At 36.7% G+C, this 21,737-nt stretch overlaps 1 protein-coding gene across 1 annotated transcript in view; it reads left to right on the plus strand.

Moving 5' to 3' along the window:
- The window catches only part of FIG4 (FIG4 phosphoinositide 5-phosphatase), a 132,158-nt gene that overhangs the window by 30,316 nt on the left and 80,105 nt on the right, over nt 1-21,737 (plus strand). The window contains exons 4-10 of the mRNA XM_007447274.1: nt 1,952-2,108; nt 5,839-5,889; nt 10,892-11,040; nt 14,012-14,140; nt 16,337-16,437; nt 17,690-17,852; nt 18,294-18,391. Coding sequence (XP_007447336.1) covers nt 1,952-2,108; nt 5,839-5,889; nt 10,892-11,040; nt 14,012-14,140; nt 16,337-16,437; nt 17,690-17,852; nt 18,294-18,391 — 848 coding nt within the window. The remainder of the gene's footprint in view (nt 1-1,951; nt 2,109-5,838; nt 5,890-10,891; nt 11,041-14,011; nt 14,141-16,336; nt 16,438-17,689; nt 17,853-18,293; nt 18,392-21,737) is intronic.

A 21,737-nucleotide genomic window follows, 5' to 3' on the forward strand; every position in this document is an offset into this window, starting at 1 on the left:
TGGGATCAGAAGTACGTAGAATGAAGATGAAAAAAACTTGTTCTGGTTTTCAGTATGTTAAAATGATGAATAGGCTGACTCTTGACAGGGGTCTATGCCAAGCTAAAGCCTTTTAATTGTTGGTTATATTTGATAGGAACCTTTTAAAAAAGAGTGATGTTTCCAACTGATAGTAAAAAGGAAAAAGAAAATAATCTCATAATATGCTGAAAGCATTTTATGCTGGTAGAAAATATTCTTTTGTGCAGTATATTTACTTCATCAAAATTATGAAGGGACATGTAGGATGAAATAGAGCTGAAAACATAAAATTAAAATTCAGTTGGAATGCAGGTTGGAAGAAATTATTATAGAGAGGTTTTTTTTCTATAAAAAGTAAATATATAACAAGAACAAAGGGGAAACTCATTCATCTTGGGAATATTTATTACTTAAAAACCAATTAGATTTTTTTTGGGTGTTTTTATGCTGCTCCCAAGACCCTTAATTTTGTAGGTTTTAGCCTTCTAAAAGGATAACTGCTTCCTAACTTTTAATGAGATTGACATTAGCTTTTTCTCCTATCTTAAATCCTTTAACTTTAGTCAGGGAATTTTTAGCTAGTCTCCAAGGGGAGGTGGGGAGGAGCATAAACGAACATTTTTTAAAAATGTGCTTTGTGGATCTCTCAAATATAAGTATTTTTCATGGTTTTAATAGAAGTAGTCAGGTTCATAAAATCCATGAGGTGTCTTTTATATATTTTGGCTCATTTATGTTAATATGTTCAATTACTAATTTTCTTTTTTGTCAGTTAAGAATAACAAGACACAGACAATGAGTATTTGCCAAATCTAGAGCAACCATTTATAGCACCAAGATCCTAGCTCAGGCTTTATAGAGTGTAACAGAGAGAGAGAGAAAGAGAGAGCAAGTGAGTACACCCACACATGCACATAAGAAAGTTAGTTTTGAAAAATGGTTACGCTATATATAAGATCCTTGGTTGAGTTTTTCTTTCAGTGCTTTGAATATGTTATCCCACAGCCTTCTGGCCTCTACTGTTTCTGATGGGCAGTCAGCTGTAAGTGACTGTATCTGACTCACCCTGTCAGTGAGTGGGGGTGATGGGATCCAGTATTTGTGCTGGGGTAAAGCCTCCACTCCACAAGTAGGACTGGGTAGAAGAAAGGAGCCCCCAATTTCAGATGTGCTTGCCTGGAATAGAGCGTCTGCAGCACAGAGCTGGAAGGAATGGGAAATGCTGGTGCCCTGCACCTCCTGAGCAGAAACCAAGGCTCTAGACTGAGAGCTGGGGAGGGAGGAAGGGGTACTGTCTTTTTTGGCGACACCTGCCGGGAGTAGATATTCTGTCCCACTGAATTGGGAGAAGGATGTAAAGGGAAACAAATTATGTTTCGTATGTCACAGACTTCCTGTTCTTTCCAAGATCTAGTAGATTTTCTTGAATAAATGTTTCTCCACTTGCTGTATGCCATTAGGAGAATTTCCAGAAACTTTCAATGTTTTGTTTTGTTTTTATAATTTTTACCAGTTGTGGTTGTTTCACTGGGGAGAGGCTCTGCTGAGCTCCTCATGTAACCAGTTCAGAAGTGTTCCCCTCCCTCTCCCCCCAACCAACAAGAGTTTTAACTCCCAAAGCAAAAGTTCTGGGAGCCAGAACATTTTTAACCAAGACTGTGCGGTAACTAGTGTGTTGCTGAGAACTTAGTGCTGCTACTGAACATTAATACATATGGTCTTTCTATAATCAGGTTGTTTAGAGCAATATTTTTAAGTGAGATAAATATTTCTAGAGAATAATTCTAAGACAACCGAAAATTTGTATGGCTGTAAATCATAGAAATAATAAAGTAGGAAATGTGTCAAAAGTCTTTTGCCTTTTAAACATGTATCTAAAAGCATTATTACGTTTAGGAAATGTATTTATCTTTCTTTTTTTGTTGTGTAGGTTTTGTCAGGTTTTTAGAAGGCTATTATATTGTGTTAATAACCAAAAGGAGGAAGATGGCAGATATTGGAGGTCATGCAATATATAAGATTGAAGATACAAATATGATCTATATACCCAATGATTCTGTACGTATTACTCATCCTGATGAAGCTAGGTATGTACTGGTGGTAACTGCTATTTTTTTTACCTGGTAGACCAATTAGAAAATAAAACAGTCAAAAGATTATAAATGTTATGTTAAAATGTGAAATACTGGCTCAGAATGCTACAGCTTTTGTTCAAGGGCTATTAAAAACCCTCCATTAAAACAATTGATTTGGGCAAGAATCAACAATGGCTCCTAAAACCATGAGGTGAGAGGTTATTATTGAGGAACAGATATTCACTCAGTCTCAACATACCATACTCCATAACTATCTTTATTATTTACAAAGAGAAAAAAATGACAAACATACTTACCAAATGATCAAACTTAGCATCACCAATAATGAGACAAAACTGACATTATTTGCCTCTTAACGTGAAGCAATGGGAAGGACACCCACTACCTGTGTAATTTTCTTACTAAAAATATTTAACTTAAATCTAAGCATGAGGAAATAATCAGATAAATCCATATTGTGGGACTTTCTGTAAGACACTGGCCTGGACCCTCCAAAAATGTCAATGTCGTGCAACACAGGAAGAGCCAGACAGTTGTTCTAGCGTTTAGAATAGACATGACAAAGTGCAACACTTGAATTTCTGTTAGATCCTGGATTAAAACATGTGCATGCATGCTCATGTACACGTGCGTGCGTGCACACACACACACACAGCTATAAAGGACTTTACTGGAACGGTTTGTATATGGACTATATACTAGGGGATATTGGATCAGTATTAAATTTTGGGTGTATAATGATATTGTGGTTACTCAGGAGATTGTCCTTGTTCATAATAGATATATAATAAAATATTTAGGACTGAGGTTTCATCATGTCTGCTACTTACTGTAAATGGTTTAGAAAAATAAAATGTACGTGTATATTTAAAGAGAGAGAATGTATGTGTGTATAAATGTATAACGAGAAATGTTCAACAGTGAATTCAGGTGAAGGATATACTGCTGTTTATTACACTATTTTTTCCCCCAATTTTTCTATGGATTTGAAACCTTTAAAAAGTTTTGGGGGGAAATTACTGGAACCTTGGGCATGTGGGGAAAGGCCATTAATAAATTAATAAAATGATAGAGAAAAGACTAGAATTGGTTTATTTTAATATTATAAAGGTTAAAATGGAACAAAGTTAGGCATGCTTATAAGTTTTTAGGGAAGGTAACAGTTTAGATTTTAATTACACTCAGTACTTTCATAGTGTTGTTCTAGATACATGAACTGGAATTTAAAGGTGGCGTGGCTCTCTTGTTTAAGACCCTCTTAGATAGTGGTTTTCTGGACCTTTGTGGCATTGTCTTTGGTATTTGGAAGTAGAGTATTTAAAACATAATTTGTTTACACAGGGATAAGTAGAGTTTACCGGATAGAGTGGACTTTCGTCTTATACTAACTGAAAAAAATTATGTCTCTTATAGCTTATAGGCAGGCATAGTATATTGAATAAAAGTGAATCAGAGAGGAATCTAAAAAAATGATACAAATGAACTTATTTACAAGACAGAAATAGACTCACAGACATAAGAAACAAATTCACCAGAGGGAAAGGGGGGGGCGATAAATTAGGAATTTGGGATTAACAGATACACACTACTATATATAAAATAGATAAAAAACAAGGACCGGGCTTCCCTGGTGGCGCAGTGCTTGAGAGTCCGCCTGCCGATGCAGGAGACGCGGGGTCGTGAGAAGGTACCAAGTCAGTCCAAAATACTTTTGATGAATCATTTCCCAAAGTCTTGTATATAGAAACTGCAATAAGAAAACCGATGGGTTTCTTTGCCTTTCATGCATTAGTAAGTCAGACAGAGAAAGGCAAATACCATGTGATATCACTTATATGTGGAATCTAAAAAAACGATACAAATGAACTTATTTACAAAACAGAAAAAGACTCTTAGACATAGAAAACAAACTTCTGGTTACCGAAGGGGAAAGGGTGGGGTAGGGAGAGGAATAAATTAGGAATTTGGGAATAATGTATACATACTGCTCTATATAAAATGGATAAAAAAAAAAAAACAAGGACCTACTGTATAGCACAGGGAACTATATTCAGTATCTTGTAGTAACCTATAATGGAAAAGAATCTGAAAGAGTATATATATACATATATGTGTGTGTATATATATATAACTGAATCACTTTGCTGTAGACTTGAAACATTGTAAATCAACAATACTTCAATAAAAAATAAATTAATTTTAAAAAGTGAATCAGATAGGCCAATGAATATAAATCCAAGGGATGGGGAAAAAAGAGGTTTATATTATTTATAAGCCTCATCTTTACGATTCTTTAGCTGAGAATAGTAAAACAAATTACGTTCTTCTATATAGTGATATGACTATCTTTAAAGAATGAATTTATCTTGTGATTAATATTGTATAGTAAATGGAATAATCCAGAATAAGATACAATTATTTTAATAGCTTGTTATAGGTGGACTTATACTATTACTGGATAGGTAAACTTTTACCATACTTACAAAACTATGTAATCCAATAATGCATTTAAGTAAAAATGTTTGGTATGATATTAGGAAATAAAGTACTGTAGAACATTTCATACAAAATGATAAGTATAGGTTACCCCTCTAATGTATGGTTGTATCAACATTATAAAATTTGCTAGAGCAATTCACCATGTTAAAATATTGTTGGGAAAAATTGTGACTATCTTAATATGTGTAGAAAATGTATTTGAGGGAATTCCCTGGCTGTCTGGTGGTTAGGACTCCGCGCTTTCACTGCCGAGGGCACAGGTTCGATCCCTGGTTGGGGAACTAAGATCCTTCAAGCCGCACGGCGTGGCCAAAAAATGTGTGTGTGTGTGTGTGTGTGTGTGTGTGTGTGTGTGTATTTATATTTATATATATATTTTTCATATATATATATATATATATGTATGACAAATTCAATACCCATTTGTGATCAGTGTCTTTAAAAGGTTGAAATGAATATGAAAAAGTGTTAACATTTATTAATCTTGAGTGGTAGATACATGGACATTTTATTCTGCACTTTTTTTTCAGTTTAAAAAAACTTTGCAGCTTAAAATTATGGTGACCCACAAACATTTGTGCTTGTTTGTGTTCCTCCACTCTCTCCAACCTCAAAGCATATTGTGAAAACAGGAACAGTATTTACTTCTGTCTTGCCCAAAGTCTAAGCGCCCTATGTATGTAAGGGCATGACTTTCCCTCTCTGGCATAATCAGTGATGAGGAAACGGTCAAACTAAAGTTAAGGGTCTCAAGTGATGATCAGGATACTTAGAAATTGCTCTAGATGAAATCTCTTCTCCAGTTATGGATTGAATTTCTCAGTTTCAATGAGTGTATTTACATATATAAATGTATATATATGTATATGTTAAGCTCTGAACAAATAATGGTGTTGTGTGAATGCAATATGCTTTGGGGTTTTTTGGTCATTTTTTCCCCCAGTTTTATTGAGATAAAATTGACATACATTACTGTGTTAGTTTAAGGTGTTCAGCATAATGGTTTGACTTAGATATAATATATTGTGAAATGATTCCCACAGTAGGTTTAGTTAGCATCTGTCATCTCATATAGATCCAATAAAAAAAAGAAAAAAAAAGAAGAAAATTTCTTTCCTTGTTAGGAGGACTCAGGATCTACTCTCTTAACTTTCATGTATATCATATAGCAGTGGTAACTATAGTCATCAGGTTGTTAACTATAGTCATCATTTTTTTTTAGGTATCTACGAATATTTCAAAATGTGGACCTGTCCAGCAATTTTTACTTTAGGTACGTTTGAGCTGAATTTTGCTCTTATCAGTCTCTTAAATGTTTATATAATTTTCCATAGGGTAAAAACAGAATCAGTAGTACTGCAGTTATTCTTTTTTTTTAAATAGCCAAAGTTTTTCATCTAAAATAGTACAAATACAAGTATTTCCTCCTTTTAAAAACCTGATATTTGAAATTTTGAATGGATAAATTGTAATTATTCTCACTATAAAAATCATCTTTATTAGGATTTTAAGGAAATATTCTTATTTTTTAGTTTTGAACTACAAAAATGAAATCTGCATTCAGTCTATATACAGAGTTGTAACAGTTTCACAGTTTTCAATTTAACAATCTAGCAAAATTAGGTAAAAATAAATTCAAAATAGGAAGAACTGTTGAAATACCAACATACCGCTATTGGCATTGTAAATTACTAACTTTCCTGGAGAAGAACATAGCATTGAGTGTATATGAAAATATGCCTGAAGGTAATAAATCAGGAGAGAAAATATTAATCCTTATTTGTAAAGGGACATTAATAGCTTCTCTATTTGTCATGGCCCAAACAAGCAAACCAACCAACACAGGGACAACCCAAATATCAATAACTGAAAAATAAGCAAATTATAGCAGAGCATCATGATAAAATATTATACCACTGATGATGTGACCAATATGTAGGCCAGGTAAATAGAATTTTCCATTTAGCCAAATAACTTTCTATCAGCTATAATGTCCAAACTAAAAAGTAGAACATAAAATAGCATATAGCAATAAGGACTTGAGTCATGGGACTAGAAGAGGACCCAGAGTGTTGTAGCTATTGGTGTTACATACTTTTGGGGTACTTTGCATTATTTTAAATTTATTTTTAAACTGTTAATATAGTTAACCATTTCTTTATGAAATAAAGAAAAACTTGTCTACTGTGTAGAGTGGATTATGTCTTCATTGATGTGAAACCGAAGACAGTTAATTAATTTAGCAATAGTATAGTGAAGGGCTCCTAAAGAAATAATTTTTGCTTCCACCAATGTTTACTGAAAGTATATTTCCATTGTATTTGTTTCCATCATTTGCTTTTCAGCCTTCATTGCTTAATTATGTTTATAGTCTCTGTGAGTTATTACTGAAGCTCAGTGGTACTGTTAGAAATGGTCTTCTGCTTCACAGTTTTCAACTTTGTCTGCATCCCCATACTGAGTTCTGAGCAAGTCATTCCATAAGTAAAAATATGAGGTTAAAGACTTCTGAAAAGGTTATACTGCATTGTTATGATTCAGCTAGAATAAAGCAGGAAGAATTGATTGTTAAAGGTAAAAGCCCAGGGCTTCCTTGGTGGCGCAGTGGTTGAGAGTCTGCCTGCCGATGCAGGGGACACGGGTTTGTGCCGCGGACCGGGAAGATCCCCCATGCCGCGGAGCGGCTGGGTCCGTGAGCCATAGCCGCTGAGCCTGCACATCCGGAGCCTGTGCTCTTCAACGGGAGAGGCCACAACAGTGAGAGGCCTGCGTACCACAAAAAAAAAAAAAAAAAAAAAAAAAAAGTAAAAGCCCAGCTTCTCTCCACCCCCCAGCTTTATTGAGATATTACTGACATATGTAAGTTTAAGTTGTACAATGTGATGATTGATACATGTATAGATACATGTATATATTGCAAAATGATTACCACAATAAGGTTAGTTAACACCTTCATCCCATCACATAGTTGTGATTGTGTGTGTGTGTGCGTGTAGTGATAACATTTAAGATTTACTCCCTTAACAAATTTCAAGTATATAATTCAGTATTGTTAATTATAGTTACCATGCTCTGTACATTAGATATCCAGATCTTATTTATCTTATGGCTAAGAGTTTGTACCCTTTGACCAACATTTCTCCATTCCTCCCCCTGCCACTGGCAACTACTATTCTACTCTCTCGTTCTGTAAGTTCAGCTTTTTAAGATTCCACGTGTAAGTGAGAACATAGTCTTTGTCTTTGTCTGTGTAACTTATTTCACTCAGCATAATGCCCTCCAGGTCCATCTGTGTTGTTGCAAAAGGCAAGATTTCCTTTTTTATGGCCAGATGATACCCCAGTATTTATATATGCCACATTTTCTTTATCCATTCATCTGTTAATGGACTCAGGTTGTTCCATGTCTTGGCTGTTGTCATTAATTCTGCAGTGGGTGTGGGGGAGCAGATATCTCTTTGAGATAGTGATCTCATTTCCTTTGGATATATACCCAGAATGGGATTGCTGGATCATATGGTAGTTTATTTTTAATTTTTAATAAATTTATTTAATTTTATTTATTGATTGATTTTGGCTGCGTTGGGTCTTCGTTGCTGTGCGCGGCCTTTTCTCTGGTTGCCGCGAGCGGGGGCTACTCTTCGTTGCGGTGCGCAGGCTGCTCATTGCAGTGGCTTCTCTTGTTCCAGAGCACGGGCTCTAGGCACACAGGCTTCAGTAGTTGTGGCACGGGGCTCAGCTGCTGTGGCTCGCGGGCTCTAGAGCACAGGCTCAGTAGTTGTGGCACACGGGCTTAGTTGCTCCGCAGCATATGGGATCTTCCTGGATGAGGGCTTGAACCCATGTCCCCGGCATTTGCAGGCAGATTCCCAACCACTGAGCCACCAGGGAAGCCCTATTTTTAATTTTTTGAGGAACCTTCATTCTGTTTTCCATAGTGGCTGTACCAATTTACATTCCCACCAGCAGTGCAAAAGGTTCTCTTTTCTCTATATCCTTGCCAACCCTTACTGTTTCTTTGTTTGTTTTATAATAGCCATTCTAATAGGTATGAGGTAATATCTCATTGTGGTTTTGATTTGCATTTCTCTACTGTGATGTTGAGCAACTTTTCATGCACTTGTTGGCCATTTGTATGTCTTCTTTGGGAAAATGTCTATTCAAGTCTTTTGCTCATTTTAAAATTGGATTATTTGTATGTTTGCTGTTGAGTTGTATGAGTTTCTTATGTATTTTGGCTATTAACCCCTTAATAGTTGGATGGTTTGCAAATATTTTCTTCCATAAGTTGCCTTTTTATTTTGCTGACTCTCTTTTTCTGTGCAGAAGCTTTTTAGTTTGAAGCTTTTTAGTTTGTTTATTTTTGCTTTTGTTGCTTGCTCTTTTGGTGTCATATCCAAAAAACATCTTTGTCAAGAACAGTGTCAAGGAAATTTTCTCCTGTGTTTTCTTTTAATAGTTTTATAGTTTTGGGTCTTACATTTTAGGCTTTAATCATTTTGAGTTAATTTTTTGTGAGTGGTGTAATACAGGGGTCCAATTTCATTCTTCTGCTGGTGGTTGTCCAGTTTTCCCAGCACCATTTATTGAAGAGACTATCGTTTCTCCATTAGTCTTTTTGGCTCCCTTGTCAAATATTAGTTGACTATATAGGAGTGGGTTTATTTCTGGGCTCTCTATTCCATTGGTCTAGGTGTCTTTTTTCTGTCAGTAACACACTGTTTTGAATGCTATAGCTTGGCAGTAAGGTTTGAAATCAGGAAGTTTGATGCCTCCAGCTTTGTCCTTCTTTCTTAAGATTGCTTTGGCTATTAGGAGTCTTTTGTAGTTCCATACAAATTTTAGAATTGTTTTTTTCTATTCCTGTGGAAAATGTCATTGGCATTTTGATAGAGATTGTATTGAATCTATAGATGCCTTTGGGTAGTATGGACATTTAAACAATATTAATTCTTCTGTTCCATGAACACTGGATATCTTTCCATTTTTTTGTGTCTTATTTTTTTCATCCATGTCTTATAATTTTTAGTGTACAGATCTCTTACCTCCTTCGTTAAATTTATTCCTAAGTATTTTTTATGCTCTTGTAAATGCAATTGAAAAACCAACTTTAAAAAAAAATTTAATTAATTAATTTATTTATTTTTGGCTGTGTTGGGTGTTCGTTCCTGTGCGTGGGCTTTCTCTAGTTGCGGCGAGCGGGGGCCACTCTTCATCGTGGTGTGCGGGCCTCTCTTGTGGAGCACAAGCTCCAGACGCGCAGGCTCAGTAGTTGTGGCTCACGGGCCTAGTTGCTCCGCAGCATGTGGGATCCTCCCAGACCAGGGCTCGAACCCGTGTCCCCCACATTGGCAGGCAGACTCTCAACCACTGCGCCACCAGGGAAACCCCAAAACCAACTTTTTAATACAGATTTTACCCCTGTGAGATTAGATGCTAGTAAAACTAATGGCTCTATCAAGCAGATGTGGTAAAATTTAATTTCACAGATGAAATAAATCAATTTCAAACAAATAAATAGTAAATCAATAATTTGATAATTAATAAATTGAGGAAGATATAATTAAAATATGTGTGTGAGTCTCCAGACAAAATTGTAACCTTCTTAAAATATGACTAAAATACTTTCAAATTTGTGTAAACCTAAAGAATTCTAGATACTGTCTGAAATTCTGTGCTAAAAATATATAGCTAGAGATACTTGTAAAAATTGTTAATTTTGTTTGCACAGACACAATTTTTTGGATGACTATTATGCTTTTCAAACATATTTTACCGTGATGGCTTGTGTTATTTGCTTATCCTTGTTTTATTACTAAGTCAGTTATGGTACCACCAGTAATAATTAATAGAATTCTTTTCATTCATAGGTAAACTAGAGTACAGACCATGCACTGTTGCAGTGGATATTGTAGCATTTTTAGTATTCCGTTTAGATATATATGAGAGTGTGACCCTTTTGTACAAGGCCCTGAAGTTAGATTAATTTCAGCGTGAAGCAAAAAATGCACATTGCAAATCAATTAATGTAGGTTACTCACATTGTATTGTATATTTCTAGTTATGCAAATGCCTAAGTCATGCAGTGATTTTTTAATTTCCAATTATATTCATGGTTTACTATGTTTTAATATGCTTATTTGTACAGCATTGCTTCCAAGGAAACTAACAGGTGCTGAGTAATTTAGTTCATAGGTTTTAATTCCTTCTGGGAGCCAAGACTATGAAATATGTTTTGCTTTTCTAATTCTTATTAAGTTTCAGTTCTTTTCTCAGTTACAGCTATGATTTGTCCCACTCACTTCAATATAATCTCACTGTCTTGCGTATGCCCCTGGAGATGTTAAAGTCAGAAATGACCCAGACTCGCCAGGAGAGTTTCGACATCTTTGAAGATGAAGGATTAATTACACAGGGTGGAAGTGGTAGGTGGTTTTCAGCACATCCAATATATGTTAATGTGCTATCTATGAAACGGCATCTCATTAAATTCACTCACATTTCCCTCATATTTCTCCTTTCCTCTTTGCTCTTTGTCCTTATATCAGGTTGTTTCAGGTATAGGAACTTGACCAATTCATTTTTATAGAGATCATGCATCACCAAATGAATTTCATTTGTGGGCAAGCCAGAAAATTGTATACTGATGTTTTCTAGCAAAATTTCATGCACCTTTTATGGAATACATTCAGTTTAGTCCTTGAATGGAGAATTTTCTTTTTAAATATTGGAGAATACACATCACCACCTTATTTTTCTTCATAGAGACCAATTGTGTATGGGTTGAGTTTTAGAAAACAGTTACCATGGCTTGCCTATTGTGTCCTAGACATTTATATGTCATATCTCTAATCCTCATAAAAACTCTGCTCAGTAGGTATAATGCTACTTTGAAAGAAATAAAGGCTAAGTAGGAAACTGAGGCCTACAGATTAAGATCACAAGGCCAATGTCTAGAGGAACCATTGCAATAGGTCAGAGGCTGTTCTGACTTTGATTGTTCTCAACTTGCCCCTCTGGTCCCTCACAAGCCCTGCTTCTGTCAAGACCATTGTGGGATTACTGCAGGACCTGTGTGTGACTAGTCTAGGGTAGCCCTGGACATCTGGGACTAACCAGTCACAGAATAGAATTGGTACCTTTATCTCTAGATTTGGGGGTTGGTCTAGAAATCTAAAGCCAGAGACATTGCTAGAGTTAATGTTGTGAAGGAATTGCTTCAAACTTAAGACAGTTTAGCTGAATTGGGCTTACTATGGAAACATAAAAAGTCAGTAGTGTCTTTGGGTGCCTTCCTCAGTGCGACTTCTATATAGTGATGGAGATGTGAGTGCAGAGGTAGAATGTAAGTTCCAGAAGGTTTGTCCTTACAGGACACACAGAAAGAGGCTGTACTCTGTTAGCATTTTGCCAAAGGTTCTGGTCCACTCTAAGAAGACTTAGACTGTTACTTAGACTGAATGCCATCTCTGTTATTGCCTTGACTCTTATTAGTTTATTAGATTGAATATCGCTTGAGCTAAGGCCAAACCCAGTGTACCCTCCCTACCCCAAAACATCTAGATCACGTAAATTTGCCATGGTTCAGACATCTGGATTGTAACCTGTGCCACTAGAGACAGGTGGAGGGTAAAATAATGTGTGCCTGAATATTTGTCACATCATTTCTTCTAAATATCATACTTAGTAATAGAAAAGCTGAAAGTATTACTAAATTTGCCCTATGTCTCATCTCACATCTGAATTTGAATATCTGTTCTGGGATCTGAATTAAGCCTCTGAAAGCTACTTAATTTTTTACTGTCAGGCAGTTCTACTTGATAGATATGAATAACTGTGTATTAAGTTTTTATAGCTGCTATAAGAAATTACCACAAACTCAGTGACTTAAAACTGTACAAATTTATTATCTTATGGAAGTCAGAAGTCCAAAAGAGATCTCAGTGGACTAAAGTTAGTGTGTCAGCAAGGCTGCGTTCCTTTCTTGAGATCCTAGGGAAAAATCCATTTTCTTGCCCTTTTCATCTTCAAAGCCAGCAATGGCTGGCCAAGGGTTTTCCCACATTACATCACTCTGACACTCACACTCCTGTTTCCCCCTTTCACTTATAATGACCTGTGATTACATTGGGCCCACTTGGACAATCCAGAATAGTCTCCCCATCTTAAGGTCGTCTGATTAGCAACCTTAATTCCATCTGCAACTTTAATTCCTTCTTGCCATTGTAACATAACATATTCACAGGTTCTGGTGATTAGGACATAGACATCTTTTCTGTAGGGGAGGGATGCATTATTCTCCTACTACACAGGGGGAAACTAATAGGAAAGAGAGGGTGAGGGTAATAGGTATCGGGGTAGGTAGAAAAGGAAAATAATACATTTTAAAAAAATCTTTAATGTGTCAGGCAGCATGTTAGTCACTTTGCATATATTATTTTTTTAATCTGAATAATATCTCTGTGGTGAGTAGTACCATCATTTCACAGTTTAGAAAATTGAGGTTCTGAGATGTTAAGTAACTTGCCAAAGGTCACAGAGCTGGTAAGTGACAAAGACAGGACTCCAATCCATTATTCATGCTCAGTGTAATGTCATTGATAGAGGTAGAGAAGGCTTAGTTTTTATGAATAAAACCAAAGTGTTTGTCATAGTATATAAACACTCTTAACATACATGTTTTGAGGAGAAAAAGAGTATTGACTGCCTCTATCCAGAACTGTTAACAACCTTTTAAGCCATTATCTTTCAAATATACTTGTTTATTATTTTGTACTTTATATAAGTTTTGTAAAACTCATTGATGTTTAATAAATTTATTTGGATATCCTGAAATCATGCTTGATGAAATGAGTTTTGTTGTATAGAAAAAGCTTGATATAATAACAACTACCACTTATGGAAGTATCAATAAGACACCAGACTTGTTCTGAGCACTTTATGTGCATTATCAGCTTATCTTTATAACAATCCCATGATACAGGCACAAATGAGGAAACAGGGGCACTGGGAGTAAGTAACCCTCTTGGTCACACCTGTCACCCTGCTGATGAGGCAGAGCTCGGATTTGGACCCAGGCACTCTGACACCAGAGCCATGCTCCCAGCTGCTGTCCTTGCTGTCTCTCGACCTTATTCATGTATTTGTACACATCTCCTTAATTTCCCAGCTGTTTTCTTCTCTCTTAGGTTAAAAACTCACAAATCAGAAAATGTGTGTTTTCTTTAGCTTTGTACAGAATCAGCACAGTGTTCTGGGCAACGAGATGAGTTATATCTACTGAAAACAGCAATGACATTAATCAGGCATTTTGAAATTAAAAACAAAAGTTTAAGAACTTAAAAACGAATGTCAACCAATTTCCTTATCTTTCTGATACCAACTCTTATTTTTCAGGTGTATTTGGGATCTGTAGTGAGCCGTATATGAAGTACGTGTGGAACGGTGAACTTCTGGATATAATTAAAAATACTGTCCATCGTGACTGGCTGCTGTATGTTATTCATGGGTTCTGTGGGCAGTCAAGTATCCTTTTTTAAAAAAATTAAGATACATATTATTAAACTTATGCTGTACCAATTTGTAGAAAGCTATGTATGAATTATAAGATTACAATTATCTATGCATCCAACAGATAGATTATAATTACCTATGCATTCCACGTAGTTGAAATACAAACAGGAATGCAGATCTACTATGTGTGCAGACAAATAACAAGGAAGAAAACGCTATGTGCGTAGGATGTGATACAGGTAGTAAGTATCATTCTTACCGGAGAGAAGGAGCAGAATCCCTGACAGGTGGGGAGGATGGGGCAGGCTCACAGGAAAAGTTGAACTTGGCCTGGCCTCAGTCAAAAGGCAGGCCTTGGCAATGAGATTGTGGATTGGGGAAGCCCCATGAATGTAGAGATGGAAAAGTTCAGGGGGAGTCAGACTGCCAGTCAACAGATTGCTTTGGTCGGACCAAGGACTTTGGGTTTGGTGCTAGAGCTTTTGAAAGTCTTTTTTCAAGAGGGTAACATACAAATTAGTACTTAGGAAGCTTGAGTGGATAGCTATTTTCAAGGTGGATTAAGTAAAATGAGACTAGAACAAGGGACACTTGTTAGGAAAAGATTGCAGTGGTTCATGCATAATGTAATGAAGGTCTGGATTAGGGCATAATAGATTAAATAGACATTGGTTGAGCCTTAGGTTAAGCTGATGAGTTAAATTTTATAAATACCTTTTGTCCTTTTATTTAATTTCGCTATGTTGAAACCTCTCAACATGTGCTATTATGTTATGAGGTTTAGGAAGGCAGTGTCTTCTTTGTAGAAGTGGTGTTTAGGTTTTTCCTGTCCCCTTTTGAGATCATGTAGGGCATTTGTGCACCTAGCCTGCTTTCTAGTTGACATTCTTCCTTGTGTTCTAGGTTTTTTTAAAACCTAGAGTGAAAACTTTAAAGGAGTGGTTGCTTTGAGACCATTAAGTGGGTGAATGTGATGAACCAATATTATGCTTTCTTGCATCAGAACTTTTGGGAGGAGTGGAGTCAGGGGGTAGAGCTGGAGAGATTAGCCTTGAAGAGGACCTGTGCTGCCTTCTTTGTGGCAAATGAGGGCAAGGAGAGGCTAGATGAAGACACAGAGGACTTTTGGAATGAAGATGAGTGAGATTTGTGTGCTACACTTGAAATGGCTCATTACTTTATAATCATTTTCAACCAGTGAGTGGTGTTATCTGCTTGATCATTCACTGAATAATGAGATTTGGCTCTGAATTACTCTTTCTGCTTCCAAAAGTAAAATCAACCTGTAAAAGCACACAGTTTGCACCACCAAGGACACTAAAAGGAATGTGCTACAGTTTCTAAAGACAGTTTCTAAAAGGTAATTCTAAACTGTTTTGTATTTCTCAAGAGCCAACTCAGGGCCTGGCATAAGTACAATAAATGGGGTTTTTTAAAGTAGTGAATAGCACCATAGATTATAATTTTAAAGCTCGTTAGTTGAAATGTTGACTCCAGTCTCCCAGTTTATCAAGCATTTAATGAATTCTGGAAGTCTATATGAGATAAAAGTCATTGCTATTTACTGAACGTTTGCTATAGGCCAGGCAGTAGTAACCATTACACACATTACCTAACCTAGTCTTCCCAACCACCTAATAAAACTGGTTACGTTTTTTAGTACTTATACCATTTTACAGAAGATGAAATGGAGGCTCAGAAAGTTAAATAAGGTGACATAATTAATAAACTTTATTTTGATTAAACAGTTCCCAGTGTTCAGTTTTGCAGTTAGGTGACAAATTTGGGTGCTCTCACTGTATTATACTCCCTCAGACTTATCTATTGCTTCATAATTCAAACACCCTGTTAAGTGACATTGGCTCACTTTGACAGGTATATGGTCTCTGAAGACTAAGGAAGGTTTAGTTGTACCTGTTTACATCCATACTTGGCTATAAGGAGGGACCACAGGTCTTCCCTTGGCCGATAACCCTACATCTGGTTACCATTTCCTCTGAAGTTCATGGAAACCACTCCTTAGTGAGGTTCGTTTTTGCCTTAATACCTGCATAATTGGAAAGAACAGTTAGACCCAATGTTGTTCCATTCTTGGGTGGAGCTTTTTGGTGTTATTTAACCTACTGGACAAAGTATATTGGGTATAATGATTCTCTTGGTTTGGTGTGACAGTCATGAATGCTAAACAGCTTTAACTTGATTTCCAAGAGCTGTTGATCTATGGACGACCTGTGTATGTCACTTTAATAGCTAGAAGATCCAGTAAGTTCGCTGGGACCCGTTTTCTCAAGAGAGGTGCAAACTGTGAGGTAAGATGGGAAAACAACAACACTGCTGGCAGTTTAACTTTTTACATTAGCTTTGCTGGCAGGTGAAGCAAAGTGGAATTTTAGAAAGTGGAATTTCTTAGTTTGGGACATTATCAAGAGAATAATGAATTCTCTAGAGTATCGGAAACTTGTGAGAAATATGACTAATGTACAGATATTCTGAAAAATCAACTATCTTAGAGTTATGCAATACCTTAGGGGGTTATGAAATGTCTAATGTTTTGGAGGATGAGTCATTTCTGTAATATATGAAAAAATGTAGTACATATTTAGTGGAGAGACTAAAATAGCAAAGCACCTCCACCCAAGGAATAAATGGAGGGGAGCACTCATTGGAAATGCATCCTTGATAAGAAGACTGAGTAGAGCAAGGCATAGGAAACCCTTTACCCCCTTCCCTCTGCTTTCGTTTGGCTCAAGACAGACTCCTTCTCTACTCATCCTTAGAAAATAACAACAAATTTATCTGTCCTGCCTTCAGTCATGTAATGTCCTTTGAGTGTTCCATCTCTATTTGCAATAGACAACTTGAATCTTAGGCAGATGTGTGATTGAGTAGACAGATTGAGCAAGACATTGGGTTTTGATCCTGCCTTAAAATAGCAACATTTGTTCTTAAAATTATATCAACAATGAGCATAGTTATAACTGGTGCTTTAAGAAAAAAGCAGAATTTTACAACTCTGTTTTTTACTTTTGAATATTTCAAGGGTAATTAAACAGGTATATTATTAATGCCTCTAAAATTATTCTTTGTCATATCATCATATACTTTTATAGGTAAAACTATCTCAAGATTTTTTTTTTTCTCTCCGTCAGGCATCTTTTATTTGAATCTCACTCTTTCTTTTGTCCTTTTATTCCTCCTTGGTCTTCAGAATTGAATTTTTATATTTCACTGGTCTTCCTAACCTCCTGAATAATTTCATGTGATTGGTTTTTTTGGTCTCCTCTGCCATTTATATCACTCAAGCTGTTCTCTATCTATTACTTGTATTATTAGCTATTTAATTTGATTTTTCCCTTGTCTATTTTCTGCTCTTTTTAATTGCTTCCTTTATTGCATTTTAATGATTTTCCTTTTTTTAATATGCACATTGAATGTTAATCAACATTTACCTCTTTTAAAACATCTAAGACTAGGAATTATATTTTCATTGTGTACTTGAAATTATTTCCATTAAAAAATTCTAAGGATATAAAATATTTTTAAACACACCTTTCTTTCCAGGGTGATGTTGCAAATGAAGTGGAAACTGAACAAATACTCTGCGATGCTTCTGTCATGTCTTTTACTGCAGGAAGTTATTCATCTTATGTGCAAGTTAGAGGATCAGTTCCCTTATACTGGTCTCAGGACATTTCAACTATGATGCCTAAGCCACCTATTACATGTGCGTGGAACAGTCTTTTTTTAATAGTAACTCTTCTTTACCCACATTTAGAGATAGTGAACTACTATCACAGAAATCTCATAAATGCTTGGGTTTTAATGAAGTTTTAGTACTGAAAAGTAGATCATTTAGAAGGACCACTAATAATTTTACGCAATAACCTTTATATATGTATTTTTAATTTTGGCCACTAGTAAATTATTTATATTATAAAATAGAAATGTAATTATTTATATTCAGAAATGTAAGAATCATTCAAATTTAATAAATACATGAAGAATGATTGATAAGCTCGAGAGGAATATGAGACATGAAACTACCAGAAGATTAGTTGAATTGCATTTCTTTAAACATTATAATGCAAAACAAAACACTGTACTTCTTTTATTCTTTCTTTACAGTTTTCATTCTGGTACTTACTCATTTTTTTTGTCCCCCCAGTGGATCAGGCAGATCCATTTGCCCATGTGGCTGCCCTTCACTTTGACCAGATGCTTCAGAGGTTTGGCTCCCCCATCATCATCTTAAATTTAGTGAAGGTATGATGTGCTATCTGTTTGGTTATGAAATTCAGTTACACTGGACAACATGATTCCATGTGGCCTCTTCCCTGGGTATGTGGGAGAATCTGTGGTGTGTTCCCTAGGGAAGAGAGCAATGAGCCTGTCAGTCTCCTGATTTTCTGGGGTGAACTAGGTGCGGGTGAAATTCTGCCTCAGCTTCTAGGACAGCTTGGAGAAGGAAGCATGGAGATGAAACAGCCACAGCCTAGCCTTGATACAACCACTTCCGTTGACCATCCACAAGATCTGCTGGGCAAGATAATATGTGGTAATGGGATCTAAAGACTAGATTCAGAAATTGGGTGTGGTTGTAGCTCAAGGATCGGGTGGACAGAGTGGTGGCCTGGCTTCATAATTTTGTGCTTCCTTGTCAGAGTACACTGTCTGGTCAGTGTATCTTGTGTATATGAGTAGGCAGTCAGGTCAAAGGCCGGGGTAGAGGGTAGGGCGACTAGATAAGGAGAAATAAAAGGAATCCAAATCGGAAAAGAAGAAGTAAATCTGTCAGTGTTTGCAGATGACGTGATACTATACACAGAGAATCCTAAAGATGCTACCAGAAAACTACTAGAGCTAATCAATGAACTTGGTAACGTAGCAGGTTACAAAATTAATGCACAGAAATCTCTTGCATTCTTACACACTAATGATGAAAAATCTGAAAGAGAAATTAAGCGAACACTCCCATTTACCATTGCAACCAAAAGAATAAAATACCTAAGAATAAACCTACCTAAGGAGACAAGAAACCTATATGCAGAAAACTATAAGACACTGATGAAAGAAATTAAAGATGATACAAACAGATGGAGAGATACCATGTTCTTGGATTGGAATAATCAACATTGTGAAAATGACTATACTACCCAAAGCAATCTACAGATTCAGTGCAGTTCCTATCAAACTACCAATGGCATTTTTCACAGAGCTAGAACAAAAAATTTCACAATTTGTATGGAAACACAAAAGACCCCAAACAGCCAAAGCAATCTTGAGAAAGAAAAACGGGGCTGGAGGAATCAGGCTACCAGAGTTCAGACTATACTACAAAGCTACAGTCATCAAGACAGTATGGTACTGGCACAAAAACAGAAATATAGATCAATGGAACAGGATAGAAAGCCCAGAGATAAACCCATGCACATGTGGTCACCTTATCTTTGATAAAGGAGGCAAGAGTATACAATGGAGTAAAGACAGCCTCTTCAGTAAGTGGTGCTGGGCAAACTGGACAGCTACATGTAAAAGAATGAAATTAGGGCTTCCCTGGTGGCGCAGTGGTTGAGAGTCCGCCTGCCAATGCAGGGGACACGGGTTCGTGCCCCGGTCTGGGAAGATCCCACATGCCACGGAGTGGCTGGGCCTGTGAGCCATGGCCGCTGGGCCTGCACGTCTGGAGCCTGTGCGCCGCAACAGGAGAGGCCACAACAGTGAGAGGCCCACGTACCGCCAAAAAATAAAAAAATTAAAAAAAAGAATGAAATTAGAACACTTCCTAATACCATACACAGAAATAAACTCAAAATGGATTAAAGACCTAAATGTAAGGCCAGGAACTATCAAACTCTTAGAGGAAAACATAGGCATGTACACTTTATGACATAAATCACAGCAAGATCCTTTTTGACCCACCTCCTAGAGAAATGGAAATAAAAGCAAAAATAAACAAATGGGACCTAATGAAACTTTAAAGCTTTTGCACAGCAAAGGACACCATAAACGAGATGAAAAGACAACCCTCAGAATGGGAGAAAATATTTGCAAACGAAGCAGCTGACAAAGAATTAATCTCCAAAATTTACAAGCAGCTCATGCAGCTCAATATCAAAAAAACAGCCCATCCAAAAACGGGCAGAAGACCTAAATAGATATTTCTCCAGAGAAGACATACAGATTGCCCACAAACACATGGAAGAATGCTCAACATCACTAATCATTAGAGAAATGCAAATCAAAACTACAATGAAGTATCATCTCACACCTGTCAGGATGGCCATCATCAAAAAATCTAGAAACAGTAAATGCTGGAGAGGGTGTGGAGAAAAGGGAACCCTCTTGTGCTGTTGGTGTGAATGTAGATTGATACAACCACTATGGAGAACAGTATGGAGATTCCTTAAAAAACTAAAAATAGAACTACCTTATGACCCAGCAATCCCACTACTGGGCATATACCCTGAGAAAACCATAATTCAAAGAGTCATGTACCACAATGTTCATTGCAGCTCTGTTTACAATAGCCAGGACATGGAAGCAACCTAAGTGTCCATCAACAGATGAATGGATAAAGAAGATGTGGCACATGTATACAATGGAATATTACTCAGCCATAAAAAGGAACAAAATAGAGTTATTTGAAGTGAGGTGGATGGATCTAGAGACTGTCATACAGAGTGAAGTAAGTCAGAAAGGGAAAAACAAATACTGTATGCTAACATATATATGGAACCAAAAAAAAAAAAGGTTCTGAAAAACCTAGGGGAAGGACAGGTATAAAGACACAGATGTAGAGAATGGACTTGAGGACACAGGAAGGGGGAAGGGTAAGTTGGGATGAAGTGAGAGAGTGGCATGGACATACATACACTACCAAATATAAAATAGATAGCTAGTGGGAAGCAGGTGCATAGCACAGGGACATCAGCTCGGTGCTTTGTGTCCTCCTAGAGGGGTGGGATAGGGAGGGTGAGAGGGAGATGACGCAAGAGGGCGGAGATATGGGGATGTAAGTATATGTATAGTTGATCACTTTGTTATAAAGCAGAAACTAACACACCATTGTAAAGCAATTATACTCCATTAAAGATGTTAAAAAAGAAAAGTCACAAACCAATAATAAAATAATACTGAATTTTATATTTTAAAAACAAACAAATCATAGCTGTCTCTGTTGCAACAAAGTGAAATGGAAGAATCTCATTCTGTGGCCAGGAAAACTCTGAGTGTATGCAAAGCAAGGGTTTTGTTATATTATGTTTGTGTCAGTTGGCCGACAAACTAGTAGTATCTGAGATTATTCTGAGAAGTTGGTTAGTAAGTATAATTGAATTTAATTAAAAACCAAGGAATCCTATGTCCATTTAGTCCACCATTTGACAAGCAGTTTTGAAGGTTTCCTTTGTGCCAGGGCAGTCATAGAAGCAGTGGCGGCCTTCCCAGGGCTACCAGTCTAACAGAGGAGATGGTGAAGTGATGCAGAGGTACCGACACTGGGTTACGATGCTGTGAGAGCTTAAAAGGGGAAAGAAGTCTTCCCTGAGGAAGCGATGAGTCAGCTCAGCCTGAACGAAGAGGCATTAACAAGGCCAAGAAGAAAGAGAAC

Source organism: Lipotes vexillifer, unplaced genomic scaffold, assembly GCF_000442215.2.
Source record: "Lipotes vexillifer unplaced genomic scaffold, Lipotes_vexillifer_v1.1 scaffold515, whole genome shotgun sequence".
In the NCBI taxonomy this organism is placed as follows: domain Eukaryota; kingdom Metazoa; phylum Chordata; class Mammalia; order Artiodactyla; family Lipotidae; genus Lipotes; species Lipotes vexillifer.